This window comes from Aricia agestis, chromosome 1 (genome assembly GCF_905147365.1).
Source record: "Aricia agestis chromosome 1, ilAriAges1.1, whole genome shotgun sequence".
NCBI classification, from domain to species: domain Eukaryota; kingdom Metazoa; phylum Arthropoda; class Insecta; order Lepidoptera; family Lycaenidae; genus Aricia; species Aricia agestis.
Window position 1 is genome coordinate 7,713,728 of NC_056406.1, and position 17,590 is coordinate 7,731,317.

Below are 17,590 nucleotides of genomic sequence, written 5' to 3' on the forward strand. Positions count from 1 at the left end.
GGGAATTCCTCGCTATTTATACTTAAACCCCATTTATTATCTATCATAATATATTATTGGTGATTCGATCTGAAGTATTTCAAATGGAAACTTATAGTGATTTTGGATAAATAATTAAGTATTCACTTATAATACCACAAGAGCTTCAAAATTATCGGGTATTTCCCGATAGGTTCGTTGCAAACAAATGAAGGAGTCAAGTTTTTCAGGTTAAAAAATCACGAGCGCGAAGTGCGAGTGATTTTTTCTGAAAAACTTGACGACAGAACCTTGAGGGAAATGCCAGATAATTTTGAAGCTCGTGTGGTATTCGGGGGATTATTTTTCCGTCCCAAATGTCGGCCAATAGAATTAGAATTTGTTTTTTATATATAGCAACTACCAGAGAAAATTTTCAAAAAATTATCTGTATAATACCATGTAGGTTGTACCACGTGACGTCGAATGGTGCAATTCTATTGGTCGATATTTGGGTCGGAAAAATAATCTAAGTAAATCTTACCAAAAAATTAAGATTTTGCACCAAGATATACCATGATTTGAACAGATCTCCAGCCCCCTTATAGACACATGTTCGGGGGCTTTGACGTGGTTTTAAGAATTAAAGACATATTATTCTTATGGTAGATATATTAGATTAATCATTATCATTGTGATGTTGGAGATTGTGAGGGTGGAGACCACCCTCACATCTTGCAACATCACATTATGACTCTATTATTAGTGTTTTTCATAGTTTTTTTACATCGAGACAGATATATTTGATATCATTATAGATATTATCATTATCCGATATCCGGTTTGTAAACCGATTTCGAAAATTATTTTGTTGTTGTATAGGGTATAATCCGAATTTGGTACAATTATTACGAATCTATTTAAAGCAATCGACGGAAATTCTTGAAATTTGTAAAATACACATGGTGGTTAAGAATTAAGATGTTGTTTCTAGTAACTCAAGCATATGTTACAAATAAGTGAAATTTCATACAAAGGTGTCTCTGGATCCAAAGGCACTGTACAGAACTCCTGAACCTTTAAACAAAAGTTTAGAAATTTCGGCATCGTTTAGATAACTGCAAGCATTTACCACAATTTCACTTACAGTAATAATATGTCTATACGCATAAAGCCTTAAAAATTCTAAAAATACTAAAATTATTATTTTTTAACAAAAACTTGAACCCGACTTCCAAGATAAATGCGATATTCTTAATATGATCTAAAACTATGAAATAATTCTTATTCTTCACTAGTGCCTTTTTCAAAATCCGACTAAACCTCAACTACCTACTTCTGCATCCAATTTTAATTCTTTTGAAGTAGGTGCCGGCTAAGTTAAGTAAGTAAGTATTTTTTACTATATCAAGAATCTCAGTTCTGAGCTGGTACCGACTTCAAAAGAATAATTAAAATTGGATGCAGAAGTAGTTGAGGTTTAGTCGAATTTTGAAGAGGGCACTAATGAATAATAAGAATTATTTTATAGTTTTTAGATCATATTAAGAATATCGTTTTTATCTTAGAAGTTGAGTTCAATTTTTTGTTAAAAATAATAATAATTAAATTGAGTTCACTTTAAAGCAATCGTTCAACTTACAACAAAGTTAGTAAAATATTCTCTAAAGTGCCTATCTAGCGAGGCAGCACAATGTGTCGATTTTCCTAAACGTCAATATCTTTTGGTGCGGCGCAAACAAAAAGAAATCCTGACAGCCCTATTCTACGTCCTAGCAACACGGTTCACCGAGGACACTGCCCTCAGATTGCAGAAATGCACAAAAGGATCCCTCCTTCGTCCCTCGTGACCTCTATTGCCGCGCAATAAAGTTGTATCTACAAGTCCTAGGCGACCGAATAACTTGGCTCTAGAATAGAATTCTTCGCTGAGTTCTGCATACCTAATGAACCGTATTGTAATCGCACGAAAGTTCATTTTCGCAAGAGCACGAAGGGGCAATAAGTTTGCCAGCACTTTACTGTTGAGATCCTGCTGTGCGTTACTATGGGTTGTCGAAGGAAAATAGACAAAGAATACTTAATGTTCTTTCGAGTGTAAGGACGTATTTCTTTTTAATTTCTTTTCGACATGGTCTTACTCTAGGATTTTATTTTATGTGGAGAGTTTAAAGCATGAGTACACAATGGATTTTCCCTATTTACCTTAGACGTGGTTTCTAATTTTATAGCGTGTTTGCAGTTCACTATGAAGTAGTTAAGTAAGTATGTTTATTTTTATGCTTCTCGTAAGTCATTATTTTTATGGTAGAATGTAGATACTAAGTATTGTACGTAATACAGTTTCATAATTATAATTAATTTATGGCTTAAAGCCATAAATTTCTATATATAAATTACCCCTAGGTATATATAATAATAAAAAGGTACTAACGTTGCTTTACAAGTAGACTCCTACAACTGAGCCCATCAAGGCTTCCATAAAATATGTGATACCTGACAGGCCATCAGGACCTAGACACAAAAAGTAATAGAATAGGATTCTCACTGATTATTTCTGCCATCAATCAGCGAAAGTAATATCGAATCGACATCGAAAAGTCGGTTCTGCTCGCCTGGTCCTGATGTTGATTAATCGGTATTAGGGTCACAGCGGCACGCGGAGCTCGGCCGGCCACTTACACTATCGCAGCTGGACGCTCGCAACAAATTCGCGAGATAACAATAAACTTTAAGAGCTACTTTTAAAACAACGAACGTACCTTTCCACTTTAACGCTTCAGATATTATATAAGCGCATTCGCGGTACGCTTTTCAATTATAGTACCAGTACTGTACCTAAAAGGTATTATGCGCCAAAATACAAACTTTACATGATAGGTAGAACACGTTGTGGATATAATATTACTATGTCATACGATTGGCTGTTTACCTTTGGGGCCATAGGGTTTATGTCACATAAATAAAATAATAGTTTTTGATATTTGAATGAATTAAAAAGAATAATATTATTTTTATAAAAAGTAGAGTTGACAAAACAATTGTAGTCTTCTATCCATAGATACAGTTGAAAGAGCATTCAGATTAAGTCTCACCGCACACGTCTGCATAATTCTAGCAAGTTTGGCTGATATAAATTATAATATTTGATAGCCATAGAACCTGAAAAGTACCCTTCTACGGCCTACGCTTTGTTGATAAATAAATTTCAAATTTTTATTTGCAACCAAGTACATATATAAATCAACATACATTGACGAAATATACAACTTATGCCTTGTTCGGGCGTTTGCAAAACAATTACAAAATTATAATTTTAATAATTATTATTCAAGTATATTCTTATTTTTATGGTATTCTAAATTATTAAACTAAATTATCTTGTACATTAGTATTATTACAGCGGTATTAATACGAATATAGCATCGACTTCATAAAAATAATTAACTAAAGGAGCACATAATACTTATGCAATGATTCGGTAATGGCAAAAAGAAGGTGGAACTGGTGGAAGAGTTATTTAAAGTGTTAACAAGCGTAAATTATTTTTACTTTTTTTGTCATATTTTTAGGAGCTTGCAAAATTGCTCGCTCGAGCAGAGAAAAATATTATTTTAATTGCTTGTTAAAATTTCGCTTTTTAATTAAGCGCCTGAAAAACGCTTCTGAATTAGGTAACTGCAGTCTGCAGAGTGCAGTCACGTGAAAGTTTCGGATTTAGACCCACATCAATTACCTACAGGCTACATTTGACGCATTTATGCGTGGGAGAGCCATGCTTCGGCACGAATGGGCCGGCTCGACCGGAGAAATACCACGTTCTCACAGAAAACCGGCGTGAAGCAGCGCTTGCGCTGTGTTTCGCCGAGTGAGTGAGTTTACCGGAGGCCCAATCCCCTACCGTATTCCCTTCCCTACCCTCCCCTATTCCCTTCCCTTCCCATCCCTACTCTCCTCTATTCCCTCTTAAAAGGCCGGCAACGCACCTGCAGCTCTTCTGATGCTGCGAGTGTCCATGGGCGACGGAAGTTGCTTTCCATCAGGTGACCCGTTTGCTCGTTTGCCCCCTTATTTCATAAAAAAAAATCTTTAAATTGCTTATTCCTTGTGAACAAGTTATACAGTATTATAAATGTGTTATATTATAGGATTTTTATGGGTACGATGGGTATTTTTATGAATGTTCCGAAATCATCTGACCTCCGAGTTCAATGCACGTGGTACCCTGGTAAGCCTGTTGGTAAAAGTTACTCACATTTCCCTGCGGGTCGATGAGCTGCGCGTACTTGGGCGCCTTGGCCTTGCTGCCGTCCGCGAAGACGCCGGCCAGCCGTAGCGGCGTGCCCGGCCGCGCCGCCGACCGCTCGTACTGCGCGCCCACGCGACCACTCTCTGAAACACACTCCTTGTCAGATTTAGGTCTTGTGCGTAGTGTGACCCTAGTCCCTTGTAAAAATCTACTGCGCTCGTACTACGCGCCCACGCGATTGCTCTTTGAAAACACACCTTTTGTCACATTCAGGACCTATGCGATCCTAGTCATTTAGTGAAAAGCTATAAAATTAAAACGTAGTAGATTCTGCTATAGTAAGTTATATAAGATATTTCGGACCTGAGGAGTGGTCTGCAGGTGTAGTATATTTATTTGTCTAACATTATTTTTATCTTTCAATGGACTGAACAACCTGTAATAATATAAGTAAACGTTCGTATTTGCATTATATAAACAATATATGGAGGGAGACAAATTGCATTCGTAAATTAGAAACTTAATCAACTACCGATGAGTGATGACTGATGACATAGAATATAGATAATTGAAACATTTCTAACTCGATGTAGGCAGTAGGTCCTTAGTAATGTATTGAACTTGTCAATTATTACTCACCAACTGACACCGATCACGCTTTACCACCGAACAAATACCTAAGTACCTATCATGCGTATGCGCAACCTGTCACACGATTTCTTATTAGAAACGATATGAATGATCACTGTGATGTAACGCTGTTGACCTATAGAAGTATAGACTGTAGTATCTAATCTAATGAATTCATTATTCCATTACATTTCTATTCATTAGCATTTGAGTCACTTGTCTATGATACTTTTGCAATGAGCAACAGCGACATTGTTGAAGATTTATAAAGATTTTCTCCTTAAAAACCTTTGCGTGCTTAAGTTTTTCAAAGTGATTATCAATGTGATTAGTGATTACTGTAATTAATAGTTCTTCAAAGTTAGCCTTTAACTTTTATCGTAAGAATTTACTACACAGTCCTGCATTTCGTAAATCTTTGGTTCTAGAATCTAGTATAGCCAAATAGCATGCTAGATAGCCACAAACAGCCATATCCAATCAAATTTACTCGTGCCTAACCTAACTAAACAATGCCCGGATCTTCTTTTAGTCATTGACCTCAGCCAATTATATTTTCAATGTTAGATAGACATTAGACATTTCTGAATACTTATTTAGGTAGCTAATCTTTTAGACTTTTATACTGAGACCCAAACAAATAATAAGCAGGATGTAACATACATTTAGGTAGAGATTTGCTCTAGCTTGTGCTCTTAGTATTTTTAATTCAATAAAAGATTTAAAGTGATTGGGGGACGAAAGATCTAAATGGAAATAATTTATGAAATATTAAACAATATTGCCGCTTCAAGCTTACCTGACGTCGGTCTCGCTCGGTAGGCCGAGATGGCTCTAGGTGAGACGAGGGCGAAGGCCCTACTTCTCAGCAGCGCCGATATGGAGCCCCGGGGAGAAGCCAGCGCCCCACCTCTACACCCGCACGCCGAAAACCAGCCTGAAAAGAATAAGGTTGCGTTGTAATCTCTTGCTTATTTATAGTCTCCTAGTCACTATATAGGTAAGCGATTTTTGTCCATCAAATTTAATTGGATTGGTTTGAGCACCATCAAATTTAATTGGTTTTTATATGTAAAATAATGGCTGCGAATGTGAGTACGCGTAGCACGTATGTATGTGTTCTTAAATGTATTTTTTTCATTATAATTAGGGAATTTATAATTCTTCGTATTTTTAATAATAACCGTTAATTCTATTTTAATTAAAACTTGGTATTAAAATTCTTCTTCTTGATACCAGCTAATATTATATTATGTTAATTCTGCATTCCTCTGTCTAGCCAGGGGCTTTGAAAAGCAAAATTTAATGATCGAGGACGAATGCTTACCAGGCTTGCAGAACGTCGAGAAAGTTAAGCATAGGTCTTACGACCTATTGCCTAGGGCCTCGCATTTAATCGATTTAACTCTACGCAGATACGTTTTAATAATGGAATGAAGAATAAAAAAACCGACTGCAGAATTTCAATTTAAACCATTAACTTTTTATTTTATTTATATTTAACTAAGTGTTTAGGTTCCTTATACGTGTTGTTCAAAGTTAATTTTTAAGTTCAAACGTGAAACTAAAATATTGAAAGCATATTTTGAAGTCTTTAAAGACGTTAGGTGCAGTCGGAGACAGTGTTTATTACTTTTGGTCCTTATGGTTTGGTAGTAAGGTTAAAAGCCATGCTTCGGCACGAATGGGCCGGCTCGACCGGAGAAATACCACTTTCTCACAGAAAACCGGCGTGAAACAGCGCTTGCGCTGTGTTACGCGGTACGCCGAGTGAGTGCGTTTACCGGAAGCCCAATCCCCTACCCTATTCCCTTCCCTGTCCTCCCCTATTCCCTTCCCTTCCCTCCCCTATTACCCTATTCCCTCTTAAAAGGCCGGCAACGCACTTGCAGCTCTTCAGATGCTGCGAGTGTCCATGGGCGACGGATGTTGCTTTCCATCAGGTGACCCGTTTGCTCGTTTGCCCCCGTATTTAATTAAAAAAAAAATTAAACCGGGGTTTCTTCGACTGTACTACGTAAGTGCATAGGTAATACGTTTGTGATCCCACATAATGATGGCTATCCACGACCAGCGGTTGATAAACTGTTAAAGTGAGGAAAATTACCGATAATGATGGAATTCCACCTCTATTGTAGACAGTTACTCGCATACATGATTGTGACTTTTTCCACAACTGGCCCGTAAAAGGTTAACAATGGACTGTTACATTTTAATAGAAATCCAAAGGTCAGCGAGCACAAAAACATCGGCCGTTACGCTGACATACCATTATAATTTGTCTAGTTTAGAAAGTGTAGACAATAATTTAACAGAAACTTTAATTATTTTATCCATACTATAAATATAAAAGTGTATCTGTTTGGATAGCTGTCGAAGTATCTCTTTCAAAGCTTCAGCGTTTAAAGCGTGAAGACAAACAGAGGGACAGACGCGCGCAATTTTGCATTAATAATACAATAATAACACAACAAAAACTTAATGTACGGGGTATCTTAACATGATATGTTTACTTGATTCCCAGATTAAGATATTATTACTGTAACTTTATACATTTCTGATTTGATGTTAGCAGTAATTATTCATTTCTATAATATCAAAAATATTTATTTATGTGTTTGTACATACAATGTAACTATGACAACACAGTGATACAAAATACCTTATGAGATTATATCTTAAGCAGAGTTAAACGTTTCTTGTTCCTATTTAAATTTATTTATGTCGGTATTTCAGTTGTTTTATAGATATGACTGCTCATTTCGTACGTTTTAGTTAGACTTTTACTATCAGTCTATATCTACAGTTTATTAGGCAACAATGTACCCGGGATAATATGGGTTTTAAATTGGGTTCTAAATATTTTAATAAGTATTCACGATAGCCGACAGTAATAGCTTTCTATAAGGCTATCCGTTTGTCTAAATCTATATTAATAAAATTTAATTTTCAATTTTGTTAGTCTCGCTAAAACTCGCGAACGGTTGAACCGATTTTGATAACTTTATACTTAGTCTTGAAATATTCTTGGAAGTACAGGGAAGGTTTATACTAGGAGTGATGTGACACGAAGTTCACGGGTCATCTAGTCTATATATATAAAAATTCAATTGTGTTAGTAACGCTAAAACTCGAAAACGGCTGAACGGATTGGGCTAATTTTCTTTAAGATATGTAAAGAAAAGGTGGAACTTATTTCTGCTTACGACAATCGTTTTATTTATTCGAGTCTATTTTCACAATACAATAATAACAGTTGCTAGGATACATAAGAATAATAGACAATAGATCTAAACTATATATGCGACCTTTTTAACATTCCCTCTCCTCTGAAGCAACTGTTCGTTACCTGTATATTCCAGCTAGCTTACACAGCTCCGAAAGCCTCGGCTTGAATAGCGGCTTAGTTAAAAAGTCTGCTAGTTGATCTTTGTATCAACCTTCTCAACTCTTATATCCTTTTCTAGGACACACTGCCTTATGAAAAAATGTCTTAGCTTTATGTGCTTCGTACGCTGGTGCGTTTCATAAGATGGATCATAAGCCAATCTTATAGCGGATTTGTTATCTATGTACAAAGGCGTGCTCTCTACCAGAGTGTTTGTCTGCATAAATTTGACGATCCGTCTAAGCCAAATAATCTCTCTGGCGGCTTCGCTAGCTGCTATTATTTCTGCCTCTGTAGACGATATAGCGACAGTAGTCTGACGTTTACTTTGCCATCCTATAGCACCATTGGCGTTAAGGCAAATTATGCCACATGTGGAGCGTCCAGTTGATTGATCACCACTGTGATCAGCGTCACTGTAGCATTCTATGCCTTGGCCCGCAGTAGAAGACTTGTACGTGACACCGAACTCTATGGTACGTTTAACATAGCGTAGGATTCGCTTTACTCTCGCTACGTCTTCTGGTGTAGGGCTATCTAGCTTGCGTGACACTATTCCAACCGCATAGGCAATATCTGGTCTAGTGCCAACCATCAAGTATGAGAGTGCTCCAACTACTTGTCTGTATGGAAAGTCATGATAATCATTCTGATCTTTTGAACCTGGCACGCTGTCTTTTACGATCGGGGTTACTGCGGCTTTGCAATCCTGCATTCCAAACCATTGTAAAAGCTTCGTTGCGTAACTTTTCTGATCAACTTTGATTGAGCCATCTGATTTCCGGTTTATTTCTAAACCTAAGAAATAGGAACCGTTACTCGTCGTGATTTTGAATCTTTGCCGCATTTCGTTCAGAAACACCTCAGTTTCTATTGAACTCGCTCAAGCTATTAATCCATCATCAACGTACAATGCTATCAGTAGCTTTCTCTTTCCCTCTCCTCTTTTAAACAAGCAGGGGTCGCTCTGACTCTGTTTGAAACCAAGTTTGAGGATGTGTTCAGTAATGGTGGAGTTCCAGCATCGCGGAGCTTGTTTAAGTCCATAAAGGCTCCGTTTAAGCTTGCAAACCTTACCATAATTGTTTGAGTATTCTTCAGGAGGCTTCATATAAATCTCCTCTTTTAATGTGCCATACAGAAAGGCCGTTGAGACATCGAACTGGGATAGAGACAGGTTTTCTTGTGCAGCTACACTGAGTAGTGCTCTTATGGTGCTTGTTTTTGCAACAGGGCTGAAGGTTTCATGATAATTCAAAACCCTTTTTCTGCGAAAAACCTCTTATTACAAGTCGGGCTTTATATTTATCAATCGACCCATCTGGATTCGTCTTGATTTTAAAAATCCACTTGCTTGAGATTGCTTTTCTGCCTTTAGGTAAATCTACCATCTCCCATGTCTCATTTTCTTTTAGAGAATCAATCTCATTATCCATTGCCTTTTTCCACTCATTTGAATCCTTGCATGTCATTGCTTCCTTAAATGTGTTCGGCTCTATTCGATGTTCATTGTTAATCAAATTCATACAAACGGTGCAGACAAAGTCTTTATATTTTGCCGGTGGCTTAAGATTTGATCGCTCTCTTAGCGTCATCCTACCTTCAGCTTCAATCTCAGATGCAGTCAGTGGGGTGTCTGCCCTTGACTCACTTGCATCGTTGACTTCATAGTCTGCTTCGATGTCATCGTGAACATCTTGCTCGAATACTGGGTCATCAAAGGATTGTTCCGTATCAGGAAATGTCTGTTCTGCCACAGCCATGTCATCTTTAAAATCAGCTCCATTCTCTGCACACGATGGTTAAGCAGTATGCTCAAATTGCTGAGAGGGTGATGCCACACCTTCATCGTGGCTTGGTTGCGATGGCTGCTGGTTTTCTATGACAGCCGGTTTAAAACTTTCAATTTCACGAGGTATGATGAAGTCGAAAGTTGTGTCGGGTCTTTTATCAGCGGTACTGTTCGGTGTGGCTATGGGCTCGTCAGATTCTTCTGAATGACCGATTAGAGGATTCTCATCAAAAATCACATCTCTCGAACGAATCAATTTGAAGGTGCTGCTATCCCATATACGGTAGCCATCGTCAGCATCATAGCCGATAAGTATTCCCTTCTGTGCCTTCTTATCTAACTTCTTTCGTCTTTGTTTCGGAACATGTGGATAACAGTGGGATCCTATTATTCTTAAGTGGTGTATTCTGGGCTTCTTCTGGTGCCATAGCTCATACGGTGATTTATCATCTACAGTGGTAGGACCTGTCCTGTTTAAAATGTACACCGCTGCAGATACCATTTCAGCCCATAATGCAGGAGGAATTTCAGTATGTGCATACATTAGACTTCTTGCCATTTCTACAACGGTCCTGTGGTCCCTTTCAGTTGGGTTCTGTTGTGGCATATAGGGCATAGTCAATCGTTGTACAATTCCTTCCTTCTTGAGAGTAGCTTGTACTTTCGTGTTGACAAACTCTCCGCCATTGTCGCTCAGCAGTTCTTTAATAACAACTCCAGATGCTTTGACTTCAGCGAGCATGAGTAGCAACTTTGCGTGTACTTCAGCTTTTTGTCTCATAAAATATACAAATCTGTACTTCGTATATGCATCTTTGAAGAGGACGAAGTATCGTAAGTTTGTGATAGAATATGGGAAGGGACCACATACGTCTGCATATACCAGTTCTCCGGGTTTTGTCGCTTTATCTCTGGTCCCAAACTTTAAACGGTGGGATTTTCCATAGATGCATCCTTCACAGAGATCTTTAGTTGCTGGTACTTTTATAGCAAATTCCTTCTCTATCACTTTCTTAACGTGACTCTTATTTTGATGTCCAAATCTTTCGTGATATAGCTGTAACAGATTAGAGGTTGTGGACACATGATTAACTCGTACAGTTGGTTGTAGACATCTTAAATTTAGTTTATATAGTCCTCCAAACTTGCTGTAAGTACCAATCAGTTTCGCCTGTCCATCAATCTTTATTGTACATTTTTGTGTGGTAGACTCAAAAACGCTTTTGTCCGAAATATTATGGGTGACAAGGACTGAGAATAAATTCTTGCTAATGCCGGGTACGTACCATACATTTTTCAGTAATATTGATACTGATTTATCGTTTACATCAGCCTCTGCGAGAATATTTCCGATGCCCAGGGCTTCAATACATTGGCCATTCGCGCCAGTCACTGTTTGACGGCTCTCGAAATATTTAAAGGTCTGGAAGAAGTCACTCCGATTGGTCACGTGACTGGTCGCCCCATTATCAACGTACCAATTTAGATCCTTCCTGTCTCCAAAATCTGGCTGTATTGTCATTGTCTCTGCGGTCTTGGATTCCTTGGGAGGTTTCGGAGGTTTTCCATCCTGGATCCACCGCTTGCAGGATTTTAGCCTGTGACCCTTATCCTTGCAGTAGTTGCATTTGAGCTCTTTGAAATTATTCTTTTTCTTATTAACCCTCTTGGTTTTCGCATACAATGCTTCTGCAGATGTGTCGTCAGTAACTTGCGTGTCTGTCTGACGCAACACTCTCTCATGTGCGCATAGCTGACTTGTCAGGTTCTCGACTGAGCGTTCCTTCTTTGAAATCAATAGCCAACTGGCCCTAAATCCAAGATATTAAGAGGTAATGTGTCTAATATTTTACATACAAGGATAATTCCTGGTAATTTCGCCTCGTTCTGTAGTTCTAAACACAATTCGCTCCAGATATTTTTTAAAATTGACACATGTGTAATTATGTCATGATCTGGGCCCTTTTTGTAGCTGAAGAATTTCAGGCATAAGTCGTATGTCTTGTCTACACACGTACCTCCATAGACGCGCTCAAGTTCATCCCACATGTCTTTAGCAGCAGCAAATCGCAGAAACTTTTGCAAAATATCATCGGAAATATTAGTCGTTAGCAAAATTAAAATGGCGCTATTCAAATTTTCAAATCTTTGAAATTCTTTTTCATATCTAGCCTTTTCATCGCTAGTTGCCGTAAGCGCCAAGGATGGTCTTATCTTCTTACCTTCGAGGATATCTAAGCCTCCCGGCATTGCTTTGAGGACAATGAAAATTTTGAACCCCCATGTTTTGTAATTCTTGGAATCTAATTTTCCAATTTGAATCTTGCTCGCATTTAATGCTTGTTCCATTATTATTTCACGTTCTGCTACCATTTTAAGATATGTAAAGAAAAGGTGGAACTTATTTCTGCTTACGGCAATCGTTTTATTTATTCGAGTCTATTTTCACAATACAATAATAACAGTTGCTAGGATACATAAGAATAATAGACAATAGTTCTAAACTATATATGCGACCTTCTTAACATTTTTAGTCTTAAAATATTCGTAGAAGTCCAGGAAAGGTTTTAAAGTGACACGAAGTTCACCGGGACAGCTAGATTGCAATAAAAATTGCAAATCCGACGTGATGATACTTGTACCGTTATAATACAAAAGCTGTAACAATATAATGTTGTATTTGTAGTGTTTGTAATATAAACTTGGTACAATTCACGTTGCATCATCTCGGAATGTTAATGTCTTAACATAAACTCATTTTATGGTTCAAGATTGTAACACGTTCAGGCTAGATTTAAGTCGGCAGGTGTGAGTAAAATTAATAGAACATAAACAAGCATGATCTAATTGATATTATATAATATGACAGTCATTTGTTCTTATCACATTATTAAAAGGATCTAGACGAATGCTATGTACTTATATTATTTTCACAAAATATCATTAGAAATGTAGCTCGAGAGTATTGGTGTATTCTAGGGTCAATTTCTAGAGAGGGTCTTGGCCTTTGCACTTTGCAGTTTACATAATATGATGGCCAGTGAAGTCAGCCTTTAAAGCCCACCAATTTTGGGTAAGGCCCAGACCGTTCTGGAGTGGGCCGTCCCATCCGCCACTCAGGTAAATACGCCTGTGCTCAAAGGTTTCATACTTTTTGCATAATAATCGCCGAGAACGATTTTCAACATCGGGATCGTTACTTTGAATATGCAAATTCCTAATCGTCGATCTCATAATACAAAAACCATTTTACTATCGACGTTTGATCCAAAGTTTTTAATTTATGAAGGCTGTACGCGGGAGGGGCGTGTCGGGCGGGCGCGGAGGCGGGGGCGGGTGGCAGACGAGCATAACGCGGTTGTTACCCGGCCTTCATGTTGCGAGCAAAAAGTTCTACAGCCACTCTCACTCCCACAGAGTAGATGTGTACAGATAATGCTATGTTAGTTTTTTTTTTTTTTTAACTAAGTGGATTATTGACAACCCAAACTTGTAGCAGACTGGCTCATCTAGAAGGTTGTACATGAGGTTAAAGCAAGAGGCAAATAATTTTGACGAGAATTAAAGGTACTAGTATTATCTCGTACTTTGTGAACATATCGTTACAAAAATCCCGTTTCTTTGTACCCTCACATTAGATAAAGAACAACGAACCTTATTGGCATACCTGTCATATTTTGGTGCACACCAATGAAACATACGCCAATTGAAAGAGAAGATGTTTACAAACAATAAATATTCTTTGACAAAATGTCGTAAAAAATATACTTTTTGAGTTATTTCAGTTTGAAAATGTGAAACATCTTAAAAGAAAAATATTTTAGATATAGAACCCGAAATATTTCAAAAAGTATAACATTTATGACATTTTGTCAAAGAAAATTAATTTTGTTGTTTGTTATTATTTTCTCTGTCGAATGACATATTATGTTTCATAGGCCTGTATACACGAAAATATGTCATTTTAAATACTTGAGACTAATTAGGTATGCCATGCTCCATACAAAAAGGTTCGAGCTCTTTTAACTCTAAAGTCAGTCTCTACTTTTAAGATACTCTGTACAGTTTGACGGGCTCGGAGTTTTATGTATAATTTTTAATGGTTCAAAAAACCATGAGCCAGAGATGACCTTCAAGGACAGCGGCTCACCCGACAAGGGCGACTTTTGGCTCCACACCAGCGGTTCTCAAACTTTTTTAAAAAGAAAAAAAATTACGAGACCCTATTATAAAAGAAAATGTTATCTGTATTATTTAAGACATGATATTCATTCATTGTTAAATAAATATCAAATATTTACGTACCTTTTTAATGTTAATTGATGGCAGATCTGTATTTTTTCTTATTATTACTAGTATTCTCTTCACTTTCCCAGGGGCTCCACGAGAACCACGAGCCCCTACAAAAGTTTTGTGGAGCACCAGCGCTCCGCGGAGCACACTTTGAGAATAGCTGCTCGGTGCTCCACACTAACCAGAATTCGTCACATCATCTGCCGCAGGAATACAAATTGACGCTATTATTTACAATGTTCCTTACGAGGCATAAAAATGTCTTTTATATTTATTGTCACAAAAATTACGTTAAGTAAACACACATAAAATGTTTATATTATTACCTCGTAAAGTACGTGATAGTGGAACACTATGAAATATAAAGAAATTAACATGCAACAAATTGCAATAATTGTATATCAATTATTGCAACAAATTGCAATAATTGTATATCAATTTACACACGATCTTGCATTTAGAAGTAATTAAAGTGTACATTGTTAAATAACTTTATGTTCGCAAAATGAATTTTAACCAAGATTTGAATCTTGGTTAAAATTCACAAATTAATATTAACTTTATTTATTATACGATACAGAGAATTTAATGCACCCATTTCAATTTGTTATACATGTATAATTATACCTAAATATTATTAAAACACGACTAATGATGACTTACTGCCGCACTCAGAGTGGAACATTAATTACTTAAATGTAATTAATTCTAAATGTTGACATAAGCCCCATACACAATCTGTCAAACTCTTCATTAAATTGAAGGTTAAGTAATCATAATTAAATGTCTCTGAGTACGGCGGTTAAGAGTGTAAGAAGTTGCAATTTGGCAGATACGAAAATATTCAGGTGGACTGTAAATAACATTTATGCTCAACTTAATATTATACAGAAAATACTTTTACTTTGTAAATACTATCAACTGCACTGCTTAACTTAAAATGTATAGTTTGACATAACTTTGTAGAGTTTGTCAAACCCATCATTAAATTAAATTTAAGTAGTCATTAAATGTATCTAAGTCTATTGTAGTAGTAACTGAGCTCTGACGAACATTACAGTCTACAACACCTGACGGCCGCCCGAGACCTGCACCTACCTCCTCCTCGCAATACTTGTGCAAGACACCGAATGTCAGTTATTAAGGCATTTTCTGACGATATTCCTAAAATAATAAAGAAGGCCATTCATTTAAAAGAAGAAGAAGACGATGTCATTGATGTTAAATTATGTGATTCGTTTTAAGCTAGAACTTACGAAGGATTTCTTTGTTTGTGAAGAAAAAAAAACTTTGTATCAATTTTAGTCAATTAGATCTGTGCATCATAACAAAGATCTACGATAGTCGACAATTATTAAAGACTAGCTGTTGCCTACTTCGTCCGCGTCAGCAAAATGCGATAAAAAAGAAAATAAAATATCTACCTTAAAATTGTGTTCCAAAATTCCACCGTAACATACATACTTACATACATACAGAGCAAGTTAAATAAAAGCTTTTAAAAAGAGACAAATTTTCCCCTTCCTTACCCAAATAGTAATAACCGGCCAAGTGCGAGTTGGACTCGCCCATGAAGGGTTTCGCAGCAGCTATAAGGTTTATTTCAATGAAATTAAAAGGTTTTTGATTTTTATTTATATTTCAGTTGATTTAATGAAAGAAAAGTTAAGGTTTACCATTTACCATTTATATTGACGTATAAAAAACTACCTGCTAGATCTCGTTCAAACCAATTTTCGTTGGTAGTTTTTATAGTAATGTACATCATATATTTTTTTTAGAATTATCATGTCCCTACTTTAGAAGTTAGAGGGGGGGGGGGGACACATTTTACCACTTTGGAAGAGTCTCCCACGCAAACTATTCAGGTTAGAAAAAAATGATATTAAAAACCTCAATATTATGATTTTTAAGACCTATCCATAGACACGCATAGATTAGATGAAAAAAAAAGTTTTTTTTTTCAGTTGTACCAATGGGGACTCCTAAAATGTTTAATAATTTTTGTATTTTTGTATCAAAATCTTAATGCGGTTCACACATTACATCTACTTACCAAGTTTCAATAGTATAGCTCTTATAGTTTCGGAGAAAAGTGGCTGTGACATACGGACGGACAGACAGACAGACAAACATGACGAGTCTATAAGGGTTCTGTTTTTTGCCATTTGGCTACGGAACCCTAAAAATCAGTCAACGGTGGAACAATAATATAATCAAAGGCAAGATTTTTGATAATAATGTGATGATTCATGGCATAATAATTATAGTGATGATGATGATTAGTATTATTGACACATTGACATAATTTTTTTGGCTTTTAGTTGCTGAAAGAACGCCAAAATTGCCGAACATTTATCTATAAGGATTTAAGAGTTCTGTACAGCATCTGAACGACGGAGTTGTCCGCGAACCAATATAAAAAAAGTGAAATATGTCCTCCTCCTTTTCGGAAGTCGGTTAAAAAGTAGCCTAAGTTATGCCTTACTACATCTGCTATGTGCTAAAAAAAGTCCCGTCAAAATCGCTCCAGCCATTTCAGAGATTAGCCGGAATAAACTGACAGACAGACAGACAGACATACAGACAAAAATTGTAAAAAATGTTGTTTTGGTGTATATACCCTATATACATTCATATGCATCTAGTAAAAAACGGTTTCTTTTATATTACAAACAGACACTCCAATTTTATTTATATGTATGTATGTATAGATGTATAGGTAACTAAGCACCTGTTTCACCACTTCATAATTAAGTGCCGGATAGGCTATCCACAACTTATTTGACAGATTCTCTATAGTTTATCTGTCAAGTTAAGTTGTGGATAGACTAGCCGGCACTTATCAGGAGGTGGTGAAAAAGGCCCTTAGTATTTTATTTTATTTTTATTTTCTTAGGAAAACTTACAGCTCATAATAATAACTATAACTAAAACTATTACAAAACTAAGAGCCAATAACAAGTTTCCACTAATAATTGCCTGCGTATTGCCATGTTTTATACTATTTAATCTTTTCAAGTTTCATATCTATGTAACTCTACATGGCTATTCTTTATAATAATAGTTACTATATAGACTAATGTATAAAATATCTTTTGTAAAACGTATTGACGCAGCGCTAAGGTTTTTTATGGCATTTTGAATATGGCAGTCGCACCGTGCGCACGTCGCCTTATTTCAACTACTAGTTAAGCTGCAAAGTGAGACAAGTTTGTCAGGTCTTTTATTAAAGAGGATTTTCCAAGATCCTAAAAGGATTAGAAGTAAGACCCTGTCG

At 36.6% G+C, this 17,590-nt stretch overlaps 1 protein-coding gene across 1 annotated transcript in view; it reads right to left on the bottom strand.

Moving 5' to 3' along the window:
- The window catches only part of LOC121727255, a 103,744-nt gene that overhangs the window by 12,428 nt on the left and 73,726 nt on the right, over nt 1-17,590 (bottom strand). Inside the window, exons 3-4 of the mRNA XM_042114980.1 lie at nt 5,637-5,774; nt 4,214-4,350 (exon numbers count right to left, since the gene is read on the bottom strand). Of these exons, the coding sequence (XP_041970914.1) occupies nt 4,214-4,350; nt 5,637-5,774 (275 nt within the window). The remainder of the gene's footprint in view (nt 1-4,213; nt 4,351-5,636; nt 5,775-17,590) is intronic.